Source organism: Cyanistes caeruleus, chromosome Z (genome assembly GCF_971803275.1).
Source record: "Cyanistes caeruleus chromosome Z, bCyaCae1.hap1.1, whole genome shotgun sequence".
Classification (NCBI taxonomy): domain Eukaryota; kingdom Metazoa; phylum Chordata; class Aves; order Passeriformes; family Paridae; genus Cyanistes; species Cyanistes caeruleus.
This window is the reverse complement of record NC_141732.1, coordinates 23,843,019-23,869,701: the sequence shown is the minus strand read 5'-3', so window position 1 is coordinate 23,869,701 and position 26,683 is coordinate 23,843,019. Positions and strand designations below refer to the sequence as shown.

Sequence of the window (26,683 nt, the reverse complement as noted above, 5' to 3'; positions counted from 1 at the left end):
CTCAACTGAAGGGACTCAAGGCACCACACATGAAGGTTTATAACTGCCATTTTTTGTCTATTTCTGAAATTTACACACTGTACTCTTTTGACTTTGCTTCTAGCTGTAAGTTGTCATTGCCTCCACTGCTCCAGATACTTATGCCTTACAATGCAGATGTTAGGGGGCTCTAAAATCAGTCAGTAATCAATCAAATTCACTTTCAGTCACAAAATAATTTAAAAATCACATTTTTTTTGAGAGAAGTGTGACACAACTGATTTAATATTACTTCTCTTTCCTGTCAGGTGTTAGTGCTTTTCTTATAAGGACTGAATCTGACACTGTTCAGGCTGCTGACTTTAACAGCTTATTATTATCAGACCTATTAAAATAGTTGTTTTATACTTATAACCACAATCTTCTGTCTCTGGAGAACAGATTACATTTCAGGCAAGTCAGAATGAGCTTCATGCCCTAAGAAAGTCTCTTAGTTCCCAGCATAATGCCATCAGTTCAGTGCTGAGTACCACATTCCAAAATACAAATTCCTTCTGCAAGGAAATCTGCAAAATGTCCCTTTGAAACTGCAACAATGCATTTGTCTAAACCTGTTCTCACCTACAGCAAACTCAACCCTAATGTCCTCCTGAATATGAAACTGTAATAACATTGAAGATGTCTAATTCACTGTGAATTAAAAAGTCAAAGCTTTGTTAACACTGTAATCAAAAACAAAGATGATTTAAATTTCAAGGAAGAAAATATCTGTGGAAAAATTACCAAGGGTGCTATAAAACGAATGCGTTTGAAGGAGACGGGGAAAAAAAAAATCTTGAGTCACACCAAAAAGAAACCTGACAGGTATCAGCCCAGCAGGCTGAGCACACATCAAATTTGCATTATTCAGCTACTGACCTAGCAGTTTCCATTAGTCAGCAAAAGCAAAGATCTTAGACCCTCCATACTGTTTTGAATTAGATCAACAACATCAACTGCAATAATGCCAAAAAGTGTAATAATGCAACTGAAATAATGCATGTCATTGATAAGACATGATTCTGATTTTTTTTTTAATTTTTTGCGCATAAAGGGAGAGTCCTTAAATTAGGAATTACAGCCTTTACCTATTCCAAAGTCACTAGTGGAGCTTACAGTCTAGAACAGCTTCATGCTTCCTAATTATGACAAGAACTTAGACCACATCTTGCCTTCAGTATGGGGGCGTCCTGTCAATCAGAGGTACCTCCTATTCTGTTGTACACTCAATTTAGCCTCTGGCTAAATTTAGCACCTGGGTGCAGCTGCCCAGGTGCTGGCAGGTAACTGTAGGGTGGCCCCTGTGAGCAGAGACTTTGTGCCAGCACAGCTGTTCCAGCCAGCTCCAATGGACCCACCACAGTGCACAGCTGAACTTGGCAGCCCAGATCACAGAACCACGAATTGTCAAAAGATACCTTTAAAGGTCAGCTAGTCCAACTCCCCTGCAATGATCAGACAGATCTTCAACCAGAACATTGCTCAGAGCCTCATCATACATGACGACGAATGTTTACAGAGATGAGCCACCTACCACCTTTCCCATTGTTTAACCATCCTCATGTGAAAACTCCTTCCTTATATCCAGTCAAAACTGATTTTCTTTAGTTTAAAACCATTACCCCTTGTCCTGTCACTATGGGTCCTGCTGACAGGAGGTGTTCCATGTGCTGGATGTGAAAATTCCCTGCAGCCCATGACAAAGACCATGGTGAAGCAGCTGGCACCTGCAACCCATGGAAGTCCATGGTGGCGCAGAGACCCATCTGCAGCATTTGGAGAACCCCATCCCACAGCGACCCCATGCCAGAGCAAGGTCTCAGTAGGAGCAGCAGCCTGGAGCAGGTTTTCTGGCAGGAACTGTGACCCATGGGGGGTACCCTCGCTGAAGCAGTCTGTTTCTGAAGGTCTGCATCCCAAGATGAGGACCCAAGCTGGAGCAGAGAAAGGGCATGAGTAGACAGGAGAAGGTACCACAAATTAGGAATTGACAACAACCCCCATTATCAATCCCCCTGTACCACTATGGGGGAGGATATAGACTAGCTAAGACTGAAGCTGAGTTTGGGAACGGAGGTGCTATAGGTTTTGCCTTTGTTTCTCATAATTTTACTGTATTTTTAATTTAAAATAAAGTAAATTAATTTATCCAAGTCTGTTTTGTCTGTGATGATAATTGCTGAGTGGCCTCTCTTCAAATCTTGACCCACCAGCTTTTCCATCTTCTTGTCTCTCCTGTCCTGCTGAAGAAGGAGAGTGACAGAGCAGCTAGTGGCCACCCAAGGTCAACCCCCAAAGACTGTCTCCCTTCTCAGTCAAGTAGATTTGCTGTCATCAGAACAATGCAAGAATAAAATAACAAATCCCCAGAAAATAATTTTTATAGCATTCTTAGGATTTTAACTTTTATGGAATAAATTACTGTGTTTTCAAAGGGAAAATATTTCACAAGGCCTATATTTACAAATAAAGTCATTTCAGTATTGCTTTAAAATTGAACTGTCGTTAAAAAAATTAGAAACCTCTACAGGCACTGCAATTGTCTTATCTCAGGCAAGGGCCAAAAAAGACTACACATTCAATCTAAATCATCCAGACTGTTAAATAGTCACTAGAGACAAACTATTTAGCACTTAATGAGATAAAATTAGGAAGACTAAATCTAATTAAGAGTCTTTTAAAGAACAGTCCAGAAGTGGCTACCTCTTCACAAAATTTGTAGATATCATCAAAACCAGAGAAACACAGACTTTTGAACCATCAAAGATGACTTCTGACTGCAAAAATGTTTTACATTTTTAATTCTCCCAAAATTCCTTGAAATTATAATTAAAAAAATATGCAGCAGATTTACACCTAATAAATTTACACTGATAAAGACAAGGAGAATATAGTACCTATTAATGGAAACACAGTCAAGTCTAGCACTACTGTTAGGGTTTCTTTAGACTTGGCAGCAGCAGTTTAGACTTCCCTGTGCTAGCGGGCTCTAATAAATTAGTCACAGATTTAGAAAACTATGTCAGTTATTGAAACATACCCCCTGTCCTTACTTTGATGTTACCTACAGGCTTAAAATTCCATGTGTGACAAACTCCAGCATTTTTCTACTGTAAGAAACCCTTCCTGCTAAGAACTATAAGCTGGCTCATATCTTCATTGGAAATAAAAATGAACTGCCTTTGAATTCAGCTTCAAATTAATGACAAACTCATGTCTAAAACATTAAAGGTTTCGGTACAGAATTAAGGCCTTTATGCATGCCCAATGTTCCTGAAAGTAGAAGCAAAACTTACTTTCAAATACATGCTACAGAATCTATTCTATATTTATGGCAAATAAACATCTAAAGTCTTACACAAGAAATACAGCAAATTTCCTCATATAGCCCTGTTCCACGCACAGACTGCAGGAAAAGTGCCAGAACAGTGGCATCAGCAGATCTGACAATGTACAGAAGGATGGATCTGATGAAGCTCCATGATTTGAGTGCCTGGAACTGAAAGAAGTGCCTTGGACTACATCCAGCGGTGGGCACTGATGACACAGTTAGGATTTTGTTCTGAGGAACAAACTTCTACGTCTATCAGCATTCTTCAATATTCTATTAAGGAATTAGGAGTTATGAGAAGACAGCTGCTGAGGATGGTACCATTACTGGTCCCTGTGCTAGCCATTTAGCCCAACATCCAGATATTAATGAGAGTTTTGGATTAAGCTGCTACAAGACGTAGAGTGATTTATAAGGAGTATCATTCTTCATCCTCAGTTTTACTCAGATTTCTGTTTTGATAGGTGTTCATGCTTTCCTGTTCCATGCCTATGTCTGGCTAATCTTGGAAAATGGAACTCTTCAGATTTAGGGATATTCCCAACAGTCCTGCACTAGTTACTCAAATCATGTCTTTGAACCATCTGTAGCTGCTTCTACCACTAGATGACAAGGGAAGTAGTGAGCTTAGTACCACCCAAAGCAGATGGTGACTTCACAAAGGTATTTCAGCTATGCTCCATCTACTCCAAACATTAAGAGTTTCCATCATCACCATCTCCTTTCCCTAGAAGACATTCCTCTCCATGCTGTTCCTGATCCCTCCCATCTGTTTATTTGATTCTTTCTGTCCAGATTAACTAACCTAAAAAACTAAAAAATACTTCAATATGAACTGATTACAATAGTGTCATTCTGACAAGGAGTTCAGAAAGTGAAACAAACTTTGTAACTTGCAGTTGTATTTATTTTATTAAGTTTCAAGAGAACAACAATATTTTTCATCTTGATCAAAACCATAAGCAGCTGCAGTTTTAAAACCTCTGAAACATGCAAATGAATGTCATATGAAGTACTGTAAGCAAGGCTTGTGATACTGACTATTCAATCACTATGTTGCAAGGACAGTGAAAAAAGATGGTTTGGAGTGGAAAGGTGATTATGAAAGAAAAAGAAGTGATTTTTTTTTTGTTTGTTTTGAGGAGGTTATTTCGTAATTATAAGCATATAGAAAGATATAAAGAAGCACTGGGGAACAATTAATGTAAATCAACTAGCTCTAGAGAAGAGAATGAGTATACACTACATTGCAAACACATCAACCTTATATACACACAAACACTAAGGGATCTTTTTAATGGGTCTCCAAGCAAACATTGCTTCAACCTTGCTAACATCAAAATTATTTTTGAAATTAAAACATAGGTTTCATATTCTGTGATCATGATTGCATATCATGATGTAATTCATGATTTAAGGTGTACAGGTTGGAATTATAGCACCTAACAACATTAAGAACAAAATCCTTATGATTAATACTACAGGTATAAACACTGGCTCTCCTGTAATCCTTCCAGTTGGATAATTATTATGGCAAGAATAAAACAAAAAACCCTACAAAATATTTCGTCCAAATTCCAATAATCTTTCAAACAGTCAGACTTGTCAGGGACGTATTTGAGAGCCAAATACAGGACAAGAGTGAATGTAAGATGCACATACACCTGTGTGAACCCCGCATACATCATCATGAGTGGATGGATTGGGACACACTGTCCCTACCTGCTCACAAACCACCAAAGCACTCCTGCTTTTACATACACCTTTTATCTTATTGGTGTTCTGATTAACTGCTAGAATTTGACCCTTTAAATTTGTGTTTATTCAAATCTGTTTAAAGGTGCTGCCCTTCAAGAAGCCTCCTAAGGTTGAAGACCTGATCAGAGAATCACAGAATCAACTAGGCTGGAAAAGATCTCTTAGGGTTGTTTAACCTGGAGAAAAGGAGACTCAGGGGAGACCTTACCACTCTCTACAATCACCTGAAAGAAGGCTGTAGCCAGGTGGAGGCTGGTTGCACTTGATCTCCTCTCCCAGGTGCAACCAGCGACAGGACAAGAAGACACAGTTTTAAGCTGCCTCAGGAGAGATTCTCATTGGACATTAGGAAGAATTTCTTCACTGAAGGAGTGACTGAATGGACTGCCCAAGGAGGTGGTGAAGTCATTGCCTGTGGGAGGTGTTTGAGAGGAACCCAGATCTCAGTGGCCCGGTTGATAAGGTGGGACTCTCAGATCTTTTCTCGCAGCTGCTCCTTATTGGACTTGTGCTCCAGATGCTTCCCCAGCTCCCCTGCCCTTCTCTGGACGAGCTCCAGCACCTCAATGTGCTTCCTGAATTGGCAGGCCCAGAACTGGACATAGCACTCAAGGTGTGGCCTCACCAGTGCCCAGCACAGGGGTGGAATTGCTTTCCTGCTCCTGCTGGCCACACTATTACTGATACAGGCCAGGATCCCACTGTCCTTCTTGGCCACCTGGGCACAGGGCTGGCTCATGTTCAGTCAGCTGATAATCAGTGCCCACAGGTCCCTTTCTGCCTGGGCACTGTCCAGCTGCTCTGAACCCAGCCTGTAGTGCTGGAGCCAGCACTCGGTCTTGTTGAAGCTCCCATTTCTGGACTCAGCCCATTGATACAGCCTGTCCAGGTCCCTCTGCAGAGCCCTCCTACCCTCCAACAGATTAACACTTTCCCCCAGCTTGGTGTCATCTGCAAATCTGCCAATGGTGGGCTCAATCCCCTCATCCAGGTCATCCATGAAGATACTAAACAGGACTGGGCCCAACAGTGATACTTTACCCGTGAGGAGTACCAAAGCCACATGGGGGCTTGCAGTCAAAACCACAAATGTTTAGCCTCTTTACCACAGAAAAGGCATGACATATTGGCTTATGAAAATTATGACACATGAGTACTACACCAAAGTCCCAATGAACTGTGACAAACTCTTGACAGAAGGGTGACATAACGCTAAGACTGTTTCAGTCCAATTGCGATCATGCACTCACCTTTTGACATGGTTTAACACTCAGCATCTTATGTGTATCTTGTATTTCTGAGACCAGTCATGCAATGATTTCTTCTTTTTATTTTGAGCACAACATGAAGACATAAGGAGAGAACGAGACATAGAAAGGAAACAGACACTGGCAAATTAAGCACATTAAATCCTAGGACTCCTCTATATTTATTTTTCATGGTTGTGAAGCTTCCCTTCAAAAATTCAGGGTACAGTAGAAAGACCCTACAGATGTGGCTGTTATGTAATGCACTGTGTAAATACACTATGCATTTGAACAAAGCAATGTCTTAATGTGTTATTTGTACAAATTATTTGAAGAGTTTGAAACTATTCTGATAGGAAGGAGAAGGTTCTAAACAGTATCATTTAAAAGGCAGACAGTGATGGTACAAAGCTATAGAACACAATCTTGCATGTGCTGTAATGCTACCATTTATCTGCAAGACAGATCTGATGGATGCTGTAAGAGCAAAGTTTCAAGCTCCTGGAAGAAAAAAAAAATTGCAATAATTATCCATAAAAGCTTTGTGGAAAATTTTCTTCCATTGGTTCTGTTAAAAAGTAATTAGCGCCTGTGCAACTGCCAAAAATTGGCAATTAACATTGCTACATAGGAGAACACTGGCACTTAATCTAGTTAGTGTTCTCAAGGATTCTCTAATAAGGACACCAGATTCTCTAATGTACTAATACTATCTGTCTATCTGTCTATCTATCTTAGGCAGTTACATGGCTCCTATTACTATAATATATAGGCATTTAACAATCTTCACTGCAGTTATCTTTACAACACCCTGGCGAGGTCCTGAAATACAGTCAAATCAAGTGCACAGATGTGGAGCTGAGTTTAGGCCATAATGTTACACAGCATTTAATTTACAAAATCCTTTTTCAGGACATATTTTAGATGCACTACACTTGTAATAAAACACACAACTAGGTCAACAAAGAAAAAAATATTAACTTCTGAGTTTAATTTCAAATTTAAAATCACTTTTAGATAGGAAAATCATTTTCAAGGGAAGAATTTATGAAGCTCATGTTTAGAGCCAGAGCCAAGGCTTGTCTTGCATGTTCGCTGTAACGACAATTCCTAATTCCTACTGAATTTAAAACTAATTCTCATTTAGCTAATGAAACTGCAAAGATGGTCTTCCTAGCATCTGAACAGATGCACATGCAATGGAACGACATCAACAGTCAGGCAAGAAAGTTGAAAGAAGTGCTCTGAACATGCCACAGTGATTATCTAGAAAGGTGACTAAAGGATCCAGTTTGAAAGAGATGTTTAATAGAAGCCAAACAGATAAGGCAGCATACTTGTACATGTACGTATACAAAGAACACCCAGCAGTAAATGCATATCAAAGCTGTGCTAAGCTCTGTTTTGCTTAAAAACCCTAACCTAAAAACACAAAAGCTATATAAAAGTCAACACAATAACAATATATGTTTCTCAGTTTTAACTGCTGATTTAGGCATAATTCTAGCTATATGTAAGCTAGCAATTTGTCACCTCTAAATATAACAAAAAGTTATGGAAAAAACCCTCCTTTTCCCATTTTTCCAGGCTGTGAAGAGGCTTGCAACATATGTGAAACAAAATACATCACTGACTTCTGGTTTATATTGCAACACAATTCAGGACTGAAAACCAATTTGGAGCAGTAACTAAACAGTATCTTTCCTAATGGTGTATTACACCAGAAGCTGCATTGCCTTTATATAAAGAAATAAAATGTTGATGTTATCCAGTGAAAGAAATAAGGGACTACAAGAGATAAAGAGGGAAAATATTTGTATCTTCATTTTTAGTGTCCTTTTACTACATAAAAAGCATACTGCATGGAAACAAAATGTACCATGGAAATAACATAGAGTGTGTTGTATAGTTCACCTATAGAAACTACTTCCTTTTTCCAATATGCTGTTTTTCCAAGAATTTCAATTTAAAGTTTTAGAAAGCATCTACCCGAGCTTCTTGATGGCTTTGCTTAATTAAAATTAGAGTAAAAGACTGTAATTTCACAGTACACACTATGAAGCATGAGGAAATTGCACTTTTTTTTTAAAGCTTTTCTGCTGAAAGGGACCAAGATCATCCATGATGAAGAAATAAAAGATTCTCTTTGAGTGTCAAAGCATGACTAAAGGTGATTATTGATCTAGTTAACAAGGTAAAAGAAGAGCACATTTTGTCAAGAACATGATACAATTTTAATGAAAATAGTTTATCTTTGAGAAATAATATAAGACAGGACTGAAATTTAAACAAGATTTATATAATTTAGACTAAAGGAGAAATTAGAAGTAATCTCCTACTGAAAAAGCTTTTCAGTAGGAAAAAATGTTGATTTAATAACACTATGCAATTCAGATAATTTAAAATTAATATTTACAGTTACTTTATTCAACCATAATTGAAGATACTTCCCTAGCCTGATTAGACTCCTCAGATTCTGAAATACTTTTAAAATAGCTACCTGCTTATAATTGACACCTTTGAGATCAGTGAGCATTTCATGAGCACTACAAGATCTTTCTCTGAGGAAAGGTTCTGAGAACACAGAATAATGAAAATACAATCACAGACTCTCAGAATCCTTTGGATTGGAAGGGACTTTAAAGGTCATCTAGGTCCACACCCCCTGCCATAGGGAGGGCACCTTCCATTACACCCGATTGTTCAAACAGAAAGCTGAAATCTCCTTCCTAAAATACGGTCAGCTTTTTGGTGGTATTTTCTACTTTAAAGCATACTGATTTCAACAGCACTTCAGCTGAAAACACTTAACAGACAAACTACTACACTTCACAATTCTGTTAGCTAATTTCACCTAGCTGCAGATTTGTTTTGCATAAATCATCTCAGAAATTGCCATTATCAGTAGCCTTGTTTCAGTCAGGGATTTGGTTTTAGGTGCTGGTTTCCATTATCTGTGTTTCACTTTTCCTGGATCACTTAATTAGTAAAATTTTGCATGCCTTTAGTGTACTTTCTCCTGGAGACTAAACCTTAAATATTAAGGCATAAATTAGGACAAAGAGGCCAAAATTGTCCATAGAATTTTAGCTAAAGCTCCTGGCACATGTATTTGTGGTCCAGACTTAGGAGTTTCAGCTATGACCAATGTGACTGAACAGCACAGGTCAAGCTGGCCTGACACTAAAGCAATATCTTTTCATAAGAGAGCTCTGAATTATTGTGTTGGAAGATACAAAAGCAACAGAGACTTAAAAAAATCCCTAAAAGGTGGTAGGGGGAAGATCCCATAGCAAATTCAATAAATTAATTTCAAAAATACACTGATCCCACCCCTGCCACACAGCTTGGTGATACGACAGGAAATTACTGACATCAAAATTGTACCATCCTGTGTGTTTCTTATTTTCTGGCTTGAAATAGTCATATCTGATTTTTCAAAGATAAACCAATTTCAGCTGAAGTAAGAAGATCCGTAAAGTCCTTAATACATGGAAAAATTAGGTGTTTACTAATTTATATTTGCCACTTTCCAGTCTTGTATCTGTGAACTGGAGATAAAAACCCCTCACCTCATAAATGCATTATGAAAATAAATTCATTAAACATTTATGAGAGTTTCCAGCACCACAGTGACATTTATCACAGAAAAGGCCAATACAAAATTAATTATTAATTCAGAAAAGCCCTGAATGTCATGCTATGTATAAGGCAGGGCTAACACACCAAATTATTATAGTGGCATAGTATAACATAGCTAATTACTAAGCATGAACCATCACAAAATACACTGAGTAACACTGTCTTACATGGGAATGCAACAGAAGACTCCATCAAAACTTATGAAGAAACCATTTTAAGAATACATAACTTAAAGATTGTGTTGCATCTCCTAGTTTAAAATGCAAACCAAAATAGAGGAAAAGACCAGCTCCATCATCTGATACTATGCTGATAGCTGTGTCATGTAGATCACTATACTCTGTATCACTGGTACACAATGAAACAAGAGAACTGACACTCACGATACGATATGATAATATGAAGGATCTGAAAGACTGAGGCACGTTTTACTAGATGTTACTTGCTTATAGATCAAGGTGTGAGAAAATCCAGGATACTGGGAATCTTTTAATTCAGTACTCTGAAGAAAAGTGACTTTAGTACATGGATTCTGCTCAAAACTCTCAAACTTCCAGTCAGACTTCTCCTCTTCCCAGAGCTATCTAACATGCACATATCTGATCACAACCTCACTACAGTACTGGTATCTCATTTACAGTCATTTTTCCATACTTCTATGACAACCTTTCCTTATGCAAAGGTAAATTGTACATGCAATTTAGGTGCATTACAACATCTTAACCCCAGTTTTATCTTCAACCTTCTCCTTTCACTGGAGGTATGCATCTCTGCACCAAGAGCATAGCAGCATGGCTTACTCAGGAGAGGAGGGGAAAAAAAAAAAAAAGGAATCTTGTTACAGCAGCTCAGAGGGAACATTTACATCCCCTGGTCATGTCAGACAGGCTTCTGTGATCAAAAAACTATACTCTAGCAAAGGCTAGACTTCTTTGCTAGAGTACAGAAAGGAAGCAGCAGGGGGCTGGGTGTGGGGGAAAGCTTTCAAGCATGAAGATGACAAGCATGATCAAAACCATGACGTTTTCCCAGGCTTATTGCTCTGAAGTAGATCAGCTATTTAGTCTAAAAGAAAGGCTTTTTTTTTTAAAAAAAAAATAATAACAGCATGATGCAGAACTCAGAACTGAAAAATTCTGTCTGAACTATTCGACCTTAATAAAATAACTGAAGGTGATATTTTATAATGGGAAGTATCGGGCAGTTAGTGATGTGTTACACTTTCTACAACATTATGTTTGTCTTCAAAGCAAAACTAAATCAACAAAACCAGGTAAACTCGTCAGAATGGCATTTTATGCATTTGTAATAGTACACAGCCACTCTGGACTGTGCTCCTTTGACACGAACATACAGCATGCTATAGCAAATTGGTCCTTCTGACATTATTTAATTTCACAGATAGAGTAGATTTGTACCAACATGCAAAGACAGGTTCCAAATGTCACTCCCTCATAGAAGAACACCACTTAAATTGCTATATTCAACTATTATTACTCTTACTTTTGATGGGGTATGGTGATATAACATTTCCCAGATCCTGTAATAAAGGCCAGAAGACTGGAGAGAGCAGAAAAAGGGGAAAAATTATTAGATAGGTCACTCTAGTCCCAACAGGGCGTTATTCACTGGCCATGGTTTCACACCAGATGAAACCTAATCCTCCAGAAAGAAAGGAAACCTTATAAAAGTTCACTGCCCTGACAAGGTATTAAGGTGTTGCCACAAAACAGATCAAGGCACCTAATGTTAATTAATTAGAACCATTACTTTATCTTAGAACAAGGACATAATTTAAGACTTGTAAGTAACCTTTGTTTACTCTAAGATGGAGGGAGAAAGGAGGGAGAAGAGAGAAAGATATTTTGAAATATGCTTCTGGAAAATAATCATGGTCTGAAAAAACTGTCAGAGAAAATTCAGAACCGTGATATATGCTTTCTTAATGATGCAAGAATGTGATGTCTGAATATCCAAACAACAAAATATTGACAAAAAAAGAAATAGAAATGTAACTCCATTAATAATAGTATATCACTACCAATGTGGAAAAAAAGTGGGCTTATTCCTTCAGGAAAATAAGAGTGGCAATTCATGATTATGAAGAGGAGGTTTTTACAGGAAGTGAGAAAAAAAAATTAAGACTAGCAAGGATAACAAATAGTGAGGATAAACTTCAGTGAAAATCTGAGGTTGTAGTCCTGGTATTTCAGATTTCCTCACCAGACCATACAGACATTGCTCAGATTCTGAAGATCAACATCAGTTTCCTTCACATTTTTTCTTGCCTTTTTCAACTCATCTTGCAGGCTCAACTTCTCTAATATATATTGCTGGAACAGTAATTTAATAACACTACAGTATTGCAATCATAGTTTCATAAAAATGCTTGGTAAGTAGATGTCTTTAAACCTAGTCCACAGAATCAACTTCACTGTCCAGTAAAGAACTCATTCACTGGTACTGGCACTTCTCAGCTCCAAAATGTCCATTAACACCTGCAGCATTACCACTGCTAATGGTAATACACGAGTATTCCTGAGGGTAAAAGCAGACAAATGCTTCTCAATCCTGCTTCAATAAAAGATTATACACACACAGACCATTTCAGACCCTGTAAAAAGAGTAATCATAGAAACCCTGGCATATAATAACAGTAGGTTAGATGTAAATACATAAACAAATAATTTTGAAGCCCTAAATGTAAAGAGGTCTTGCATTTAAAAAAATACAGATGTTGACAAAAGCCATTAAACAGGACATGCCCCATCACCAAGCCCTCGGAAACTCCATTGGGGTTCACCACTACTCTCTGGGCCCAGCCATCCAGACAGTTTTTAGCCATCAATTAGAACACCCACTGCACCCCTGCAGAAGCCAGTTTCTTCAGGAAAATACTGGGGGTGATGGTGTCAAAGGCTTTACTAAAGTCTAGGTAGAAGGAGATGCTGAGGAACAGAGATGCTTTTCTATGCCTTTAGAGAACTCCCTCTCCTTAATTCTGTCTTCTCTCATGTTCAATACATAAAAACTCATATTCTTCATATTATATAGCAGCAAAATGTTCTACAATTTAAGTACTCACCACCTGAAAAGAGAAGTTCAGGGGGACTGCTGATTACTTTATAGTTAACTTGCTTCCTAGATATTAGCAGTAGACTTGTGTCAAGAAGAAAGAGTAATGACCAGACTTAACCAGACTTTGGCTGATGTCATACACTATTTTTATTAATTACACTGTCACAGAAGTTGCAAATGCTCTCACTAAACTTGCTGATGCAGGAGACCTAATAGACAATACACAAGGCATGAAGTAAATCTCTCAGATACTTAGAAGTGGGATAAAATTCCCCTTGTGCATTATCATAACCATGAAGAGAAACTAAACATCTTTGTACTACAGACTGGAAGCCAAGTAATTCATAGAACTCTTTGCAGAGGGGTCATAATGGAATGGCTACCAGAAGGCAATTTTTCACAAAATAGAAATGAAACTTCAGAATGCAGCAAAATACAGTTCCAGCAAAGTTCTGATCAGATCTCACCTACAGTGCTGCACACATTTCTTTGAAGAATAACTCCACAAAATAGAGCTAGGAAAGCTCAGTTTCATCAAATGGAAAGAATCTACCAAAGAAATAAAAAATAAATATATTCTTTACTAATGTACCAACATACATGTACAGCTAAATGAAGAAATATTCAAGAGCTACCAGAGCTGAGTGGCAACATTAGCAAAAAATAAACTGCAACAATCTTGGTACTGTTATTTGTTTGTCATTATTTATTTGTTTGTCCAATGGAATTGTTGGCCTAGATCAAACAATTTTCAGCCACAAAAACATTGTACTGAGACACTTCCTGTCTGCATTAAATGGCCATGTGCAGTAACAAGCATGTGAAGTCTCATAAAATACCTCCTCCACTGGAAGAAAACCCTAAAGACACGCTACCTGCTAGAGCACTACACTGGGAGAAAGCAAAATGCTGATGTCTTGTCCTCTAGCCATACAGGCTACCACTCTAAAACTACATTCTTCATGGAAGAATTATAAAGAAGTGTTGGAAGTCTATAGTCTATAATACAAAAAGGAAACAATTTAATCTGTTCAAAATGGACATTTAATTATTAAAAACTCATCTTGATCAAGATTTAATTGCAGTGTATCAGCACATATGTAACAGATAATTTTGTTTCACTATGTACAAGAAATCATGTATTTAAGGAAGACATATCATATCTATAATTCAAAATGACAAAAATGATGTCCCATTCTTGATAAACTAAATTAAACTGCAAAGTAATAGATGAACATGGCAGAAGTAGTTTGCCTGTACAAAACAAGCTGTTATTAAATGAAAACTTGATTTTTAGAAAATTAAGGATCAACAATGCTCCAAATTCCCTCTGGGCCTTGCCACTCTTCCAAAAGACTGGGATAAAAAAACCAAAATCCATTTGAAAAGCTGTCACACAACCAGGGCATCTGTCCTAAAACATGAGATGTCACTGTCAGAAGCTATGAAACCTAAAAAAAAGCCCATTTCAAATTGAGCAAATGATTCACAAGATCTCCGAGATTTTCCCTTTTTTCATAATAGATTACTATTAACTACATTTGACTCCATAATACAAAGCATCAAGTCAAACTTACTTCCATTTCCCCAAAGAAAGAATACATTCAGAGCATTATTTACTAACTTTTTATCTGAGTACCCTGTTTTATGCCCCTGATTGACTAATATCTGTTGAATATACAAATTCAGAAACAATTTTTATTCTAAGCCAGATACGAACTTTTAGAAGACTACCAGATTACGGGAAAAATAAGTAGGTATGTTTAATATTCTGTTGAAATTATCATAAAGTAGCTTCTGTTTCCAAGATTATGTACAGTGAATAAACCCTGACTTTGATAGAGCTGATTTTTTTTTTTTTTAATTTGTAAGAAACTTGAAGTAGATATTCATGATGCCTGGCAAGAGTTCATTTCCTAGAAACAGCACACAGCTGTCATTCATTGAAATATAGTCTCTTTTTTTCTAGGAGGATCATCTCATACCTACCTCTCCTACTTGCAATCTTGCAATAAACACTCAGAAAACATTCATTATTTAACAGAAAGTTTCAAAAATACCTTTAAGAACTTTTAAAATTTAGAAGATATTTAAAGATTTTTCTTTAAAGGGCATTTCCATAAATCATCTGATACTAAATGCAAAATTTCTATGTGTGTCTAGTTTTGATCAATCTTAGACTACAATTCATTTGTATGCAATGAATTTCAGGCTGAAGTAAAAGAATGGGAACTTTATTATTGCAATTAATACACATTACTGTCCATATAAATACTGGGGCTCTAATTTCTCCTAAAATTAGGTATGTGAATCTAAGAAACCAACTTTGCACACAAACATGTACATCAAAAGTCTGGAATGACTGGCACTGCTTAAGGAGAACAGCCAAGCTAATACAAGATGGCACAGCTCTATCAAGGTCAAAGCTGCATCACACCAGCAAACATTCTGCTTGCTAAGATTTAAGACATCTAAACAAAATAAGTAAGGTGTTTGAATATGATTTAAGTCCTCACAATTCAAACATTCTTTTTTTATGTTTTTTTCCTTTAGTTGACCGAATCAAATAATCACCAACTGAAAAACAAGCACATGCGAATCAATTGTCTACAGGGAACAAGAAAAATGTAACAGTCCTCCTCCTTCTCCTTTTACTTGAGCAGGAACATCCCAGATTGGCCAAAAACCAGTTTTCTCTAAGTCTTTCAGATTCACCTTTCCACCTGTACTTTGATTTCAAGGAACAAATTCCTTCAAGATTACTTCAGCAGATATACTTGTACAGTTTTACAGTCTAAATAAGTTATCCTAATACTGTGTTCATACACAGGTTATTTCTTTATCCAAATGCCATAGTGTTACTGAACCTTAAAACATGCCATAAAGTTACCTATAAGCATTGAAAGCCAAATATGTCTAGACTGTACCCCCCTAGATACCACAGATAAAACTCCTTAGCACTAGCAGATACCATCTGCTATGATGAACTTACCTTATTCAAAGCATCTCTGCAATCATCAGTAAAAACACAGAGAATAAAGTACAGTTTAGCCGGTAACTGAAAATCATTTATTTAGGAAAACAGTTAGGTACTATCTTGAGAAAAGATAGAGCGAACTTTAGAAAACAAGGTTAAAATAATCTATCATGGATGGCTTTTGATGTTGTAATAATCACCAGTTAACTTGAATCCAAACAACAGCTCTCAGTTTCTATCTACATTAGACTAGACACTGAATTAAAAAAAAACTACTAACAATGAGTCTACACATGCAAATCTCCTAGTAGCACACAGAAGATGTGAGAGGAGAGCAACTGAGATTCTAAGACAAACAGGGGAGTCACCTGAAATTTTTAGGACTATATTGAAATTCTGATACTGACTTTCATGCATCAACTTTAAAGAGAGACAAACACTCTAAGAACATAGATAACGTCTGACAGCTCCTAGCAGTGAGGTAAATCAAGTTACACAAACGGGTGTAACTATTATGAGTGAAAAAGAGGAAAAGGGCTAGGAAAATAAAACAAAAATCCTCAGAGGAACGGAAGGATTACTATGAGATTAGCATAGTTAAAACGAAAATGAAAATTAAGAAGACTAGGCAAAAATTAATCTGAATTGTTCACAAAGATAATTTGAATAATTACATTGGGTTTACCTGGAAAATTTCATTTGAAGGTGTGGAATATATCACAGTTTAGTGCAGAGATGCAATGGGAGTAGTCACATTCCTATAAAAGCATTCCAATCCCTTCCAATCATCACAGCCCAGTGTGACAGAGGCTGCCAGTGGCTGCACTCACAAACACCAGCTCCAAGCCCTTGGTGTATATGAATATGTTATATTCATATAAGGAGCTATACTGCAAATATGTTGTTTATTGTTCTGTCTGAAATTTAATACAATCCACCTTCAGATCACAGGCAGTGAAAAGTTCACAACCACTTATTACTGCAATTTTAATGAAAAATACACAGTATATTCTTCTGCTAATTTTAAAATTTCAGCTAAAAAAAATGTTTGTGGCCTAGCATTTTTACTTAATATATACCTGATTTTTTGAATCTAAATCCGAAATACTGTGTGCAGGTCCAGGCTCCCAAGCACGAGACAGATATGAACACACCGGAACTAGTCCAGAAAAGGGGTTGGAAGGGGCTGGAGTGAATGGTACATACTTGATTAGAAGGAGTAAAGGAGACAACAAGGGGCACAATTAGAAATACACCCTAAACATGAGACCATAAAAGGGTGATTTGACATTGAAATAGGTAGTCCAAAACGGTTGCAGAGTCACCATCCTTGAAAATATTCAAGAACAAGATAATAAGAAACCTGTTGTAGTTGACTCTTGAATGGGTTGGACAATTTCTAGGGGCCCTTTTGAATCTCAACCAGTCTGTAATCCAGTATTAAGAAATAAATATATCTGTTTGGATTCTTTGTCCAATAACTATCAAACTTTCAGCCATTAATTTAGCTGGAAATCTCAACAAAAAAATCATACAAAGAAAAAATTACATTTTGTTATATTACACTGCAGTAAAGAAAAAACATACTGAAAAAACCTTGACGTTTCATATTTTCACATATAATTTTATACAGAAAGGACACTGTTACATGGGTATGAAACAATAAATTATTATGGAGAAGCAAGTCCAAGCAATTTCTTAATGCTTTCACCTTGTTAAGTTTATAGACTCTACATCTATCAGCCCACATAAGCTGCCTGCTTTTACACAGTGGCATTTCCAGTAAAGTATGAAATGTTATTAGCTACCAAAATTTTGCATATTTTAAACACTTACGTTTTGCTGAACAAAAAGATGAAATCAAGTTTTTGGTATCCCATTGAAGTCTAGGAGCCTGCTGCAGCTCGTCTCACCTAATAAACTTAATAAATACATAATAAACTTCTCACACTATTTTCCTAGGTATTAAGTTTTATCTTCTTCTCCTACTTACAAGGCAAATGATTACACGGCACGTAAAGATGTCTTACTCTGATTCTACCTTGAAGCTCTTCACTCAAAGAACTAGACCATAGCAAATCAGAGGAACACAATACCACTGTGGGTCCAACACTTGAATAATGACTGTGGATTTATAAAAAAGTAATGGGAAAAAAATTTGAAAAGCGTTTCAGAATTACAGGATTTTTCACGTTACTGAGAAATAATCTTCAGTGAAATCGGGACATGATTCAATCTCAGTGCTCTAAGTTTTCACAATGCAGTATGGCACATGCTGCATGAAACAATGGATGGGTTAACCTTTAAAGACACAGGAACACACTACAGTTTTTGCAGAAGCAATGACTGATGGTACTACTGCTGTTCAGAGGTAATTGCTCCTCACTGCTCCATCACCTGTACTGCAACAATCCCAAACTAAACCAGCATGCCAGCGGCTCAGCCACCAAGCTCAACACACACACAACCTGACAGCGGAAAGCTGCAGTGAGAAATCTGCTGGAGGATTTTCTCAGCCCTTCCACGGGGTCTGTTTTTCTTCTTCCCCTGGGTACAGCGATAAATGGCATTTTGAAGCACTGCAGGTCACTGCAGCAAGAATGACCAGTCAATTTTGTATAGAGATGGACAGGAGTTGTAAGTAGGAGGTATGTATAGACTGTAGTCCTTTATCACACATTCATACCTAAAGAAGAGGTAGCATTTTACTTATGAAGAAAAAAATGTACATTAACTGCTATTTGCTGCTTCTATTGAAAACAAAGAAAGAACAAACAAACAAAAGGCCAACTACAGCAAAGAAAAATAAAGGCCTGTCTACATTTAGGTAACTAGGTTAGTGGTAACCTACACAGCTGTCAGACACAGGCTATGTGGGAAAGAAAGCAGACCAATTGCAAAAGAGAACCCTTTACTCTCTCTGCCTCACAGCAGCAACCTCTGCTGAAGCAGGAAAAAGAAAAAGGAAGAACCTTCACAAGATATAAATAAGCTGCTCTGTGAAGTTACTGAGTATTTTCTTCTTTTCACCAGATTTTCAAAGAATTTTCAAAGAATATCATTAAGAGGAGACTGAGCCATCAATATTTTGCAACTCTAAAAGAAATGAAAACTGGAAGAGAATAGTGATACTCATTCACAAAGGTATTGTGAAACAGGCACTGTGGGAAAGCAGTCTAAACTCAGGGACAACATCTGCACCTCTCCCACAGCTCTCCCACGAGCTGTACTAATTAGTTGTGCACATCACATGTGTACAACACATGCAGAAATTTGGCTGGAAGTTTTTGACTGGAAGTAGGAGAGGTATTACAGAACTTTGTCCAAGGTGAGTGATGCAAACATAAACATTGTATGATTGCCAGAAGAAACTGTCAAAAATCTTCAAAGCTTCCATGACAGTGTTCAACCTAGTCCTTGGTGTTCCATAATGCACTCATACACATGTGTAGCAGCAACTAAGTGCTCTAAATTTTGAAGTTTAAATAAAAATTAGGCAACCCAAAACTAATTTCCATCACTCAAACCTTGTTTTGTTCTTTCCAAAGTCAATGTAAAAAAATCGGACTGCAGCAGACTGAAGTTTGTGCCTCCCTATTTCTGTTTTCTGTATCACGATCAGCAGTGCACAGACTGTGTGAAATTCAGATTTTACAAAAACATACATATTCCCACTGTGGTACTGTTTTTATTTGAAAACTGAATTTATATATGCTCTATTTAGCTCCTGGCTGCACATTACTATCAGGAGCTCAGTATTACATATAAGGACTGAAGTAGTTGACATGAGTTTAAAAATAATATAGGTAGCACAAATTAGCAGTGTGCTTCCCTCTGTCAAGTATCTTGGTATCAACAAGCGACTCTGTACAGGTACATTAGGTAGTTTTTTCACGGGGTTACACAAGACAAATAGTAACTCTGGGTAGATACGGTTACAAATCAGATGTAGCGCAACCTCACCCTGTCATGTATCAGCATATAAATGTTTCTGACCACCTTAACACATGGGGTCTTTTTTTTAAGGTTCACAGTTACTTTTTAGCTCCATTAGTTTAATGGACACTACTAGCATAAGCGTTTTATCTTAGTTCATTGCAGGTTTTATTGTCTATAACTGTATAAATGCTTCACAGACCACAAAAAATAAATGGAAACAAAAAAATATAATACAGTTATTTGCAACGACTATTTATGGCTCTCTTTGGACCCCTGGGCAGATCACAATAAAGTTGCTGTGCAGTGCTTCTCTTACATAATGAATCATACTCTGCAGTCAAACATCCAGGTACAGTACATGACTGTACCTGGCACAAATGAATAAGTGTAATAATAAAGTAGAAAAAAAACCAAAACCTGCTGCTGGAGAGATGAGCAAGTTTTGGAATAGCAAATGCCTTTACTCGTGCAACACCTTGATCCTGGTACCTGACCTGGATCCCAATCCCAGCCACAGCAAAAAAAAAAAAAAAAAAAAAAAACTACAGAAAAGCTTCAGTCCCTCACACACCTTACTGACCAGGATCTTCATATGCAGACAGTGCATGCACCGAAGAAAAGATTCCAGAAGGAGCACTGTTAAGAGCGCCTGCACCCTGTACCCAGAAAAAAGTAGGGCATCTGCATTTAATTGGATTTCTAATGGTAGGAACACATATGCACAAAAAGCTCTTCCTTCAAATGGTACTACCCAGCAAAAAAGAGTGTCAGGTTCTTGACACCTGAACAGAATCCAAAGAGGTAGCAATCAGGAGAAGAAGGAATGGATTAAAATGTTTTGCTATTTTTTCTTCCTACCCTTAGGTTTCTATATAGTATTTCCCATAACTATGCTGCAATAACTCCTTGACTCCTCCTCATGCAGCAATATGAACAAAAACCATATTTTTATATTGGTAGTTGCACTGCCTGCACATCAGAGATACTCGTACATGATTGACTAATGCTGCTCCAGTCCTCTTGGTGGACCTGACACCTCCTAGTTTCTGGTTTAAGAGGCAAGAACTGGAAGTACCCTTCTGCCATCTGGATAGTTACCAGAAATAGAATGAAAAAAAAGGGTGGTTGAAATTGTAATACACTTCTGCAGTCCTGATCCAGAAATTAAAACCACAGAACACATGACCAGCCCTCACTTAAGAGAGCGATGACTGGCCTGCTTATGGAATCAGGTCGTTTATCCTATAACGAACTTCGTCATGGTGTTTTGGGGGAGGGGTTTGGTATCTGCTAGTGCCATCATCACCTAGAAAATATTAAGTAATGCCAAAATTATATAGATCATATCTTTACAGAAAATAAACACATCAGTTAGATGACAGAAGATTATGTACTCATTCTGTCAGCAAGACATTTTCACAGGATTTAAAGCAGAGGAGGTAGATTCAAATGACTGGAAATTCACTGATGTATGTGCAATGCCTTTGAGGGCTTCTGTTTCTCCTGCACCTCCATTTTGGAGTATTCTAAACACTGGCAATAGCTACACAGCTGCTTCCTTTCGATAAAAGGTTGGAGCATATTTGGCCAATTAAAAGCTATGCAAATGTCTCATAACTTCCAGGAATTTGTTCCGCAAGATGAATTTTTATTATTACAAAAAGTATTTATCAAATTATTTAGTTAAGTATTTCCTTAATGAAAACAACCACAACACTACAGAAATGTGTAACATTATCATAAAATGTGAAAGCAGGGAAGGCTTAAAAATTATATTATCATTACTAAGGTTGTATAAATCTGTGCCCTGGTGTTCACAGGTGTACATGTATATCCCCTACAATCCCTTCTGAAGTAATCAGAGGGCTACCTACATCATGCGTTTTACAATAGCTTAATTAGCACACATCTTTTGAATTCCAATAGTACCTTACTTAGGTACCAGACAGATAAGTATTAGTTCCAAAACAAGACTTAATAATAACAACCATCCTTCTAGACAAACTCCAGTGAGAAGGGTCCTTTATTCTCTTAGGAAAACCGAAGTGTAAGGCTCTACCAACTAATTTTTAAATAGTCTGGACAAAAGGAATAAAAAGTGTTACTCAATCCTCTGGAACCCCTTTCATTGTTCTTTGGAATATTCATCAAATAACAGCAATTTAAACCCTTTCAAATCCAATTTTCAATGCAAAAAGACATCCCATTGTTGCTACACACCCATGCAAGTAGACAAAAGGGGCGCAGCCTCCCCTAAATTTACGGCATCCTAGAGAAGACACCCAGCTCAGACTCTGGACTCAGCACCAGTTCATCCTTCCATGTCTCCAAGTCACCTGTCTTCTCCATCCTCAATCTTCTGTGGTTACCTTAGCCTAAGCAGGCCAGAACAATAAATACGGGGGAGAGAGGAAGGGAGGAAAGGGATGTTGCACTTCTGAGACACAGTAACTCTTACAAGGTATTTGTTTTTAATCTGCATGATTTAGTCACGTGCTTCTAGACAGTATTTATAAACTTCATGGTTTGCCCATCTGGGTTTAACATGCCATCCTCTACCCAGCCCCAAATTTCCACTTTTTAAAAACATAAAAAAATGTTAAAGAACCTATTCTAATTGGTTCTAAAAAGGTTCAGAACCAAGGGCAGATGCAAATACATTAATGTAAATAAACCATAACAAGCCAAATGTCATAAAACATACAAATGCTCTACAGCCATGCTACTTACTGTTACAGAGCAGTTAACTTTGAAGCAACAAAATGGCATTTCATTTTGACAGTACTTTGACTATGGAATCTTAAAAAGAAGACTGAAACAAAGTCATGAAGTCTATCACAATAACTTATGTGCTCCATTAAGAATAATTGTAATTTACATTTAAAGGTAACAAATATGTAGGCATGAAAAGAAAAAAAAGTGTTCTAAAAATGATGTAAATCACAAAAAAAAATAATGTAACATTGTATTTTCTATATCACAACTAAATATTACTGAACTATACAAAAAGGGGCTAAAAAACTTTCATGTCCTACCACTGTACCTGAATTGAAAACTTTTTAAATAGTAATAAAAAAAAAATGAAAGACTGTTCCCAGTATACTATATTACTCATTTTAAAAAAAAAAAAATCAGAAAAGGTTGTAGCACAACAGCTGGGCTGCAGCAACACCCTGGGGGGGAAAAAAAAAAAGGCAGCAACAACATTTCCAGAAATACAGAAATTGCTCTATTTCATCATTTCGTCCAACAGTAGGGAACCTAAATGAAGCACAGCTATATTTCTATGTGTAATACACCAAAACTGACTTCCTGTAAGCTTTAACAAAGAGCCTGTCAGTGCTTCCTAACACCTACAAACAACCCGTGAAAGAGACTGGTTATTAGCTCATAATATCACCAATTAACTCACTTTTACATAAAAAGTATACACTGTAGTTATGTCAAGAGTTTTTGTGCAGATTTAGCCCATCCTATAAAGGCAGATAAATTAAAGGTAGGTAATCAGAGGACAAACTTTTGCAGACTTTCCAAAACAAATGTCACATAAAGTGTACTTAACACATAATGATAATATTGCAATCAAGCAGATGGTATGTGTACGCAACTCATACTTGATGGAGTATCAGATCTACGATCTTTACAAGGCATATTTGGTGAAGAGCATTAAAACCTCACGTGTAGTCAGAAACAAGATATAACTATCCTTTTTACAAAAATAGCTTTATTTTCTCAAAACACATGCTATTGGCAATTCTTGCACCCTTCAACAGGTACACAGTACTTAACAGAGTAACAGCTCCATTTCTCTACAAGTTTCCCTATGAAGCAGAGGTAAATCCAGTTCTCTTTTACAGATCCAGTCAACCAGAACGGACAAGTTTGCTTAGATAAAACATGCCACAGAGTAAATGATGATATACGCTCTCCACTTACAGCGGTACTGTTTGCTCACTAGAAGAAAGCTAGGACTGATTATGTGCTGGGAACGATTTACATTCATGGGACAGAACACATTACATCCTTTCCAGGTCCTGAAAATGTGCTGCTGCAGCAACAGAAGCCAGTTTACGCTGTCGGTCTCAGAAACGTTTAAAGAGCTGCTCTACAAACATTGTTTATTTCCATTTCAAAATACCTCAAAAAATTACAAAGCATAGTACAGCAGCACATCAAGAAAAAGATAAATTATAGATATATTTTTTAAAAAAGGAAAAAAAAAGGAGAAACCTAGAATTGTGAGTGAAAAAAGGGCCTAACAGCTCTGATTAGTGAGCCGTGTGTTTATACATCTTTCAACATTATACAAAGCACTGGGTGAATTTCAGACTGCCTCAGATGGCCAAAGACTGTTGAAAGAAACTTGTTGACAATGCTGTTGAAATAGAAAACTAATATTTGATGGCAAAAAAAACTGTAGCTCATTATAAAAGTCAAATATAGGATTATAAAGCAATACACAGAGATTCTGGACATGCATTCCGGTGCATAATCTAACCATCTGTCGATCAGTTGTGCAGCAAAATCAAGATAACCTGGAAATCTCCGAAAGGACAGCTAAATTCTTTTCCTTTAGCTACGGCATCTCCCTGCTAATGAACGTGCCCGCGGTAATCGCGCTCTTGCCGGCAGATTAACCTAGAGGAGATGACACCCGCCACCCGCCAAAGAGAGATTGCAAAGGCAATCTTGCCGGAGCGGGTCGATAAGCAGGGCTCTCGCTGAAGCAGGCTGCAGAGGCTGAGGCGGACTTGGCCGCGCCGGGCGCGGAGCCTCCGCCGAGGGCGGCGCGGGGCCCGGGGCCGCTCAGCCCTCCCGGCTGGGGAGAAGCGAGCGGGGCAGCTGCTGCTGCTGCTGCTGCTGCGGCTGGGGGCGAGCACGGCTGCACCGCGACACCGAAAAGTTAAACTCGCCGGAGCGGGGTCGTTCCTGAGTCCTCTCCCACCGCCGGGACGCCGCCGCAGCTCAGCCCGGAACCGGGCAGCGCTGCGGGTCCCGCAGCTCCCCAGAACGCCTTCCTCGCCCAGCAGACACCTCTCAGGAGAGGCAACCCGCCCCGGGAGAAATAAAACTCCTTGGGGTGCCCTGAGGTGGGGAGTTCCCGAGCAGAGTCGCGTCGCAGTCAGGGGAGCACGGCTGGTCCCGGGGCGCACGGCACCGGGACACGGGCTCCAGCCCGCTCCGGGCCGCGGGCAGCGGCGCGGCCATGCCCGGCCGCCCGCCCGGGGCACGGCGGGGAGCTACCCGTGCTGGTGCCCAGCCTGGACACCAGTTGCTCGACCGCGGTGAAGAAGCGGTAAAAGGAGCCTGGGGGAGGCAGCAGAGCTCCGGAGGAAGCCGGACCCCGGCCTGCGGGCGGTGGGGCGCTTGCCCCACACGGGGCAGACGGAGGGTCCACCCGCGCAGCCCTTCGTTCTCACCTCCTTAAGTTCCTTGGCGACATCTTTCAGGTCCCCCAGGACTAATTCCAAATCCTCCACGATGATCTTGATCTGCTCCTTCACCTTGGCTTTGGAGGCTGCCGGCGGCCCCTCGGACGGCGAGGAGGAGGAGGATGCGGTCCCTTTGGACTGGGCGGACATCCTTCGGGGCAGCCCGGCGCGGCCAGCGGGGCACGCAGGTCAGGCGAGCGCGGCGGCCGCCGGCCGCCCGGCCCCGTCCCTCCGGCTCCCGGAGCTGCCGCAGCCGCCGCCGCCGCCGCCTGCCCGCCCGCGCATCCCGCGCCGGGGGCGCCGAGCCGCGCCGCGCTCCGCCGGGCGGCCGCGCTGTGCAGCTGCCATCGGCTCCCGGAGCGGCACGGGGGCCCGGCTGCAGCCCGCCGTGCGCCGCGCCTGCGCCTCGCCCCGCCCGCGCCCGCCCCGGCCCGCCCCGGACCCGGCTCCGGGCGGCAGCGGGGGCCGGGGGAGGAGCGCTCACCGCCCGCGCTCCTGGGGACCGGCGGGGCCCGGCGGCTTCTTCGGAAGAGATGCTCTCCCACCTCCCCGGCGCCCGAAGGCCCCTGGGGCGAGAGAACTGTGCCGTGTCTCCCAGAGGGTGCGCGGTGCTGGCTCGCCCCGGAGCCCCACGCCGTTGTCCTCGGGAGCGGGTCGGGTCGCTCCGGGCCTGAGGGGGAAAAGGTCAAAACCCTCCAAAACAGCCCCCCAAAAGGAAACACTTTCTGTGGCTGGCTCATTGAAGAAGACAGCAACAATGTTTCTGGTGACAAAAGTAATTTTTGGAGGGATGACACTCACGGCCCTATACTGTTTAGCCACCGGTTTGGCTCGTTTGAAGTGTACATGGCTCGGTTGGGACTAAGGAATGAAGCTATGGAAGTACGCTGTTGTGTAAATGCCAAATGAAAGGTAAAAGGCGCATACACGTCCCTGCTCACCTGTGTAAACTGCACTGCAAAAACACAATAAGACCCTGTTCTAGTTGGGAAGTAAACGGTGCATATCACACCTTATAGAAATAAATGAGGCACATCATCCAGAGTATCTTTCACGAATATTCTACCAGTCTCTTTCTCTGAAATACCAGCCAGTGCCACTTTTGAACACACACTATAATTCCTCTATTGCTCTTCAGTGATCAATCTATGGAGCAAAATGAAGAGATTGTAAGATATCACTAACCTCTGGTGGTTTTTCAGTTTACTGCAAAAAAAGGGAGTTGGTTTAGGTATTTCTCTCTCCCACTAACTAAGAACAG

At 39.4% G+C, this 26,683-nt stretch overlaps 1 protein-coding gene across 2 annotated transcripts in view; it reads right to left on the bottom strand.

The window, feature by feature from the left end:
* Positions 1-25,662, bottom strand: part of PRR16 (proline rich 16) — a 146,184-nt gene extending 120,522 nt beyond the window's left edge. The window contains exon 1 of one of the 2 annotated variants that reach the window (XR_015280947.1): positions 25,411-25,662. Coding sequence is in view for 1 of the 2 variants with exons in the window: in XM_086869040.1 (XP_086725166.1) it covers positions 25,411-25,572 (162 nt within the window). In the remaining variant the exon portion in view is untranslated. The remainder of the gene's footprint in view (positions 1-25,410) is intronic. The other variant, XM_086869040.1, reaches the window with a different exon arrangement.
* Positions 25,663-26,683: the final 1,021 nt, after the last annotated feature.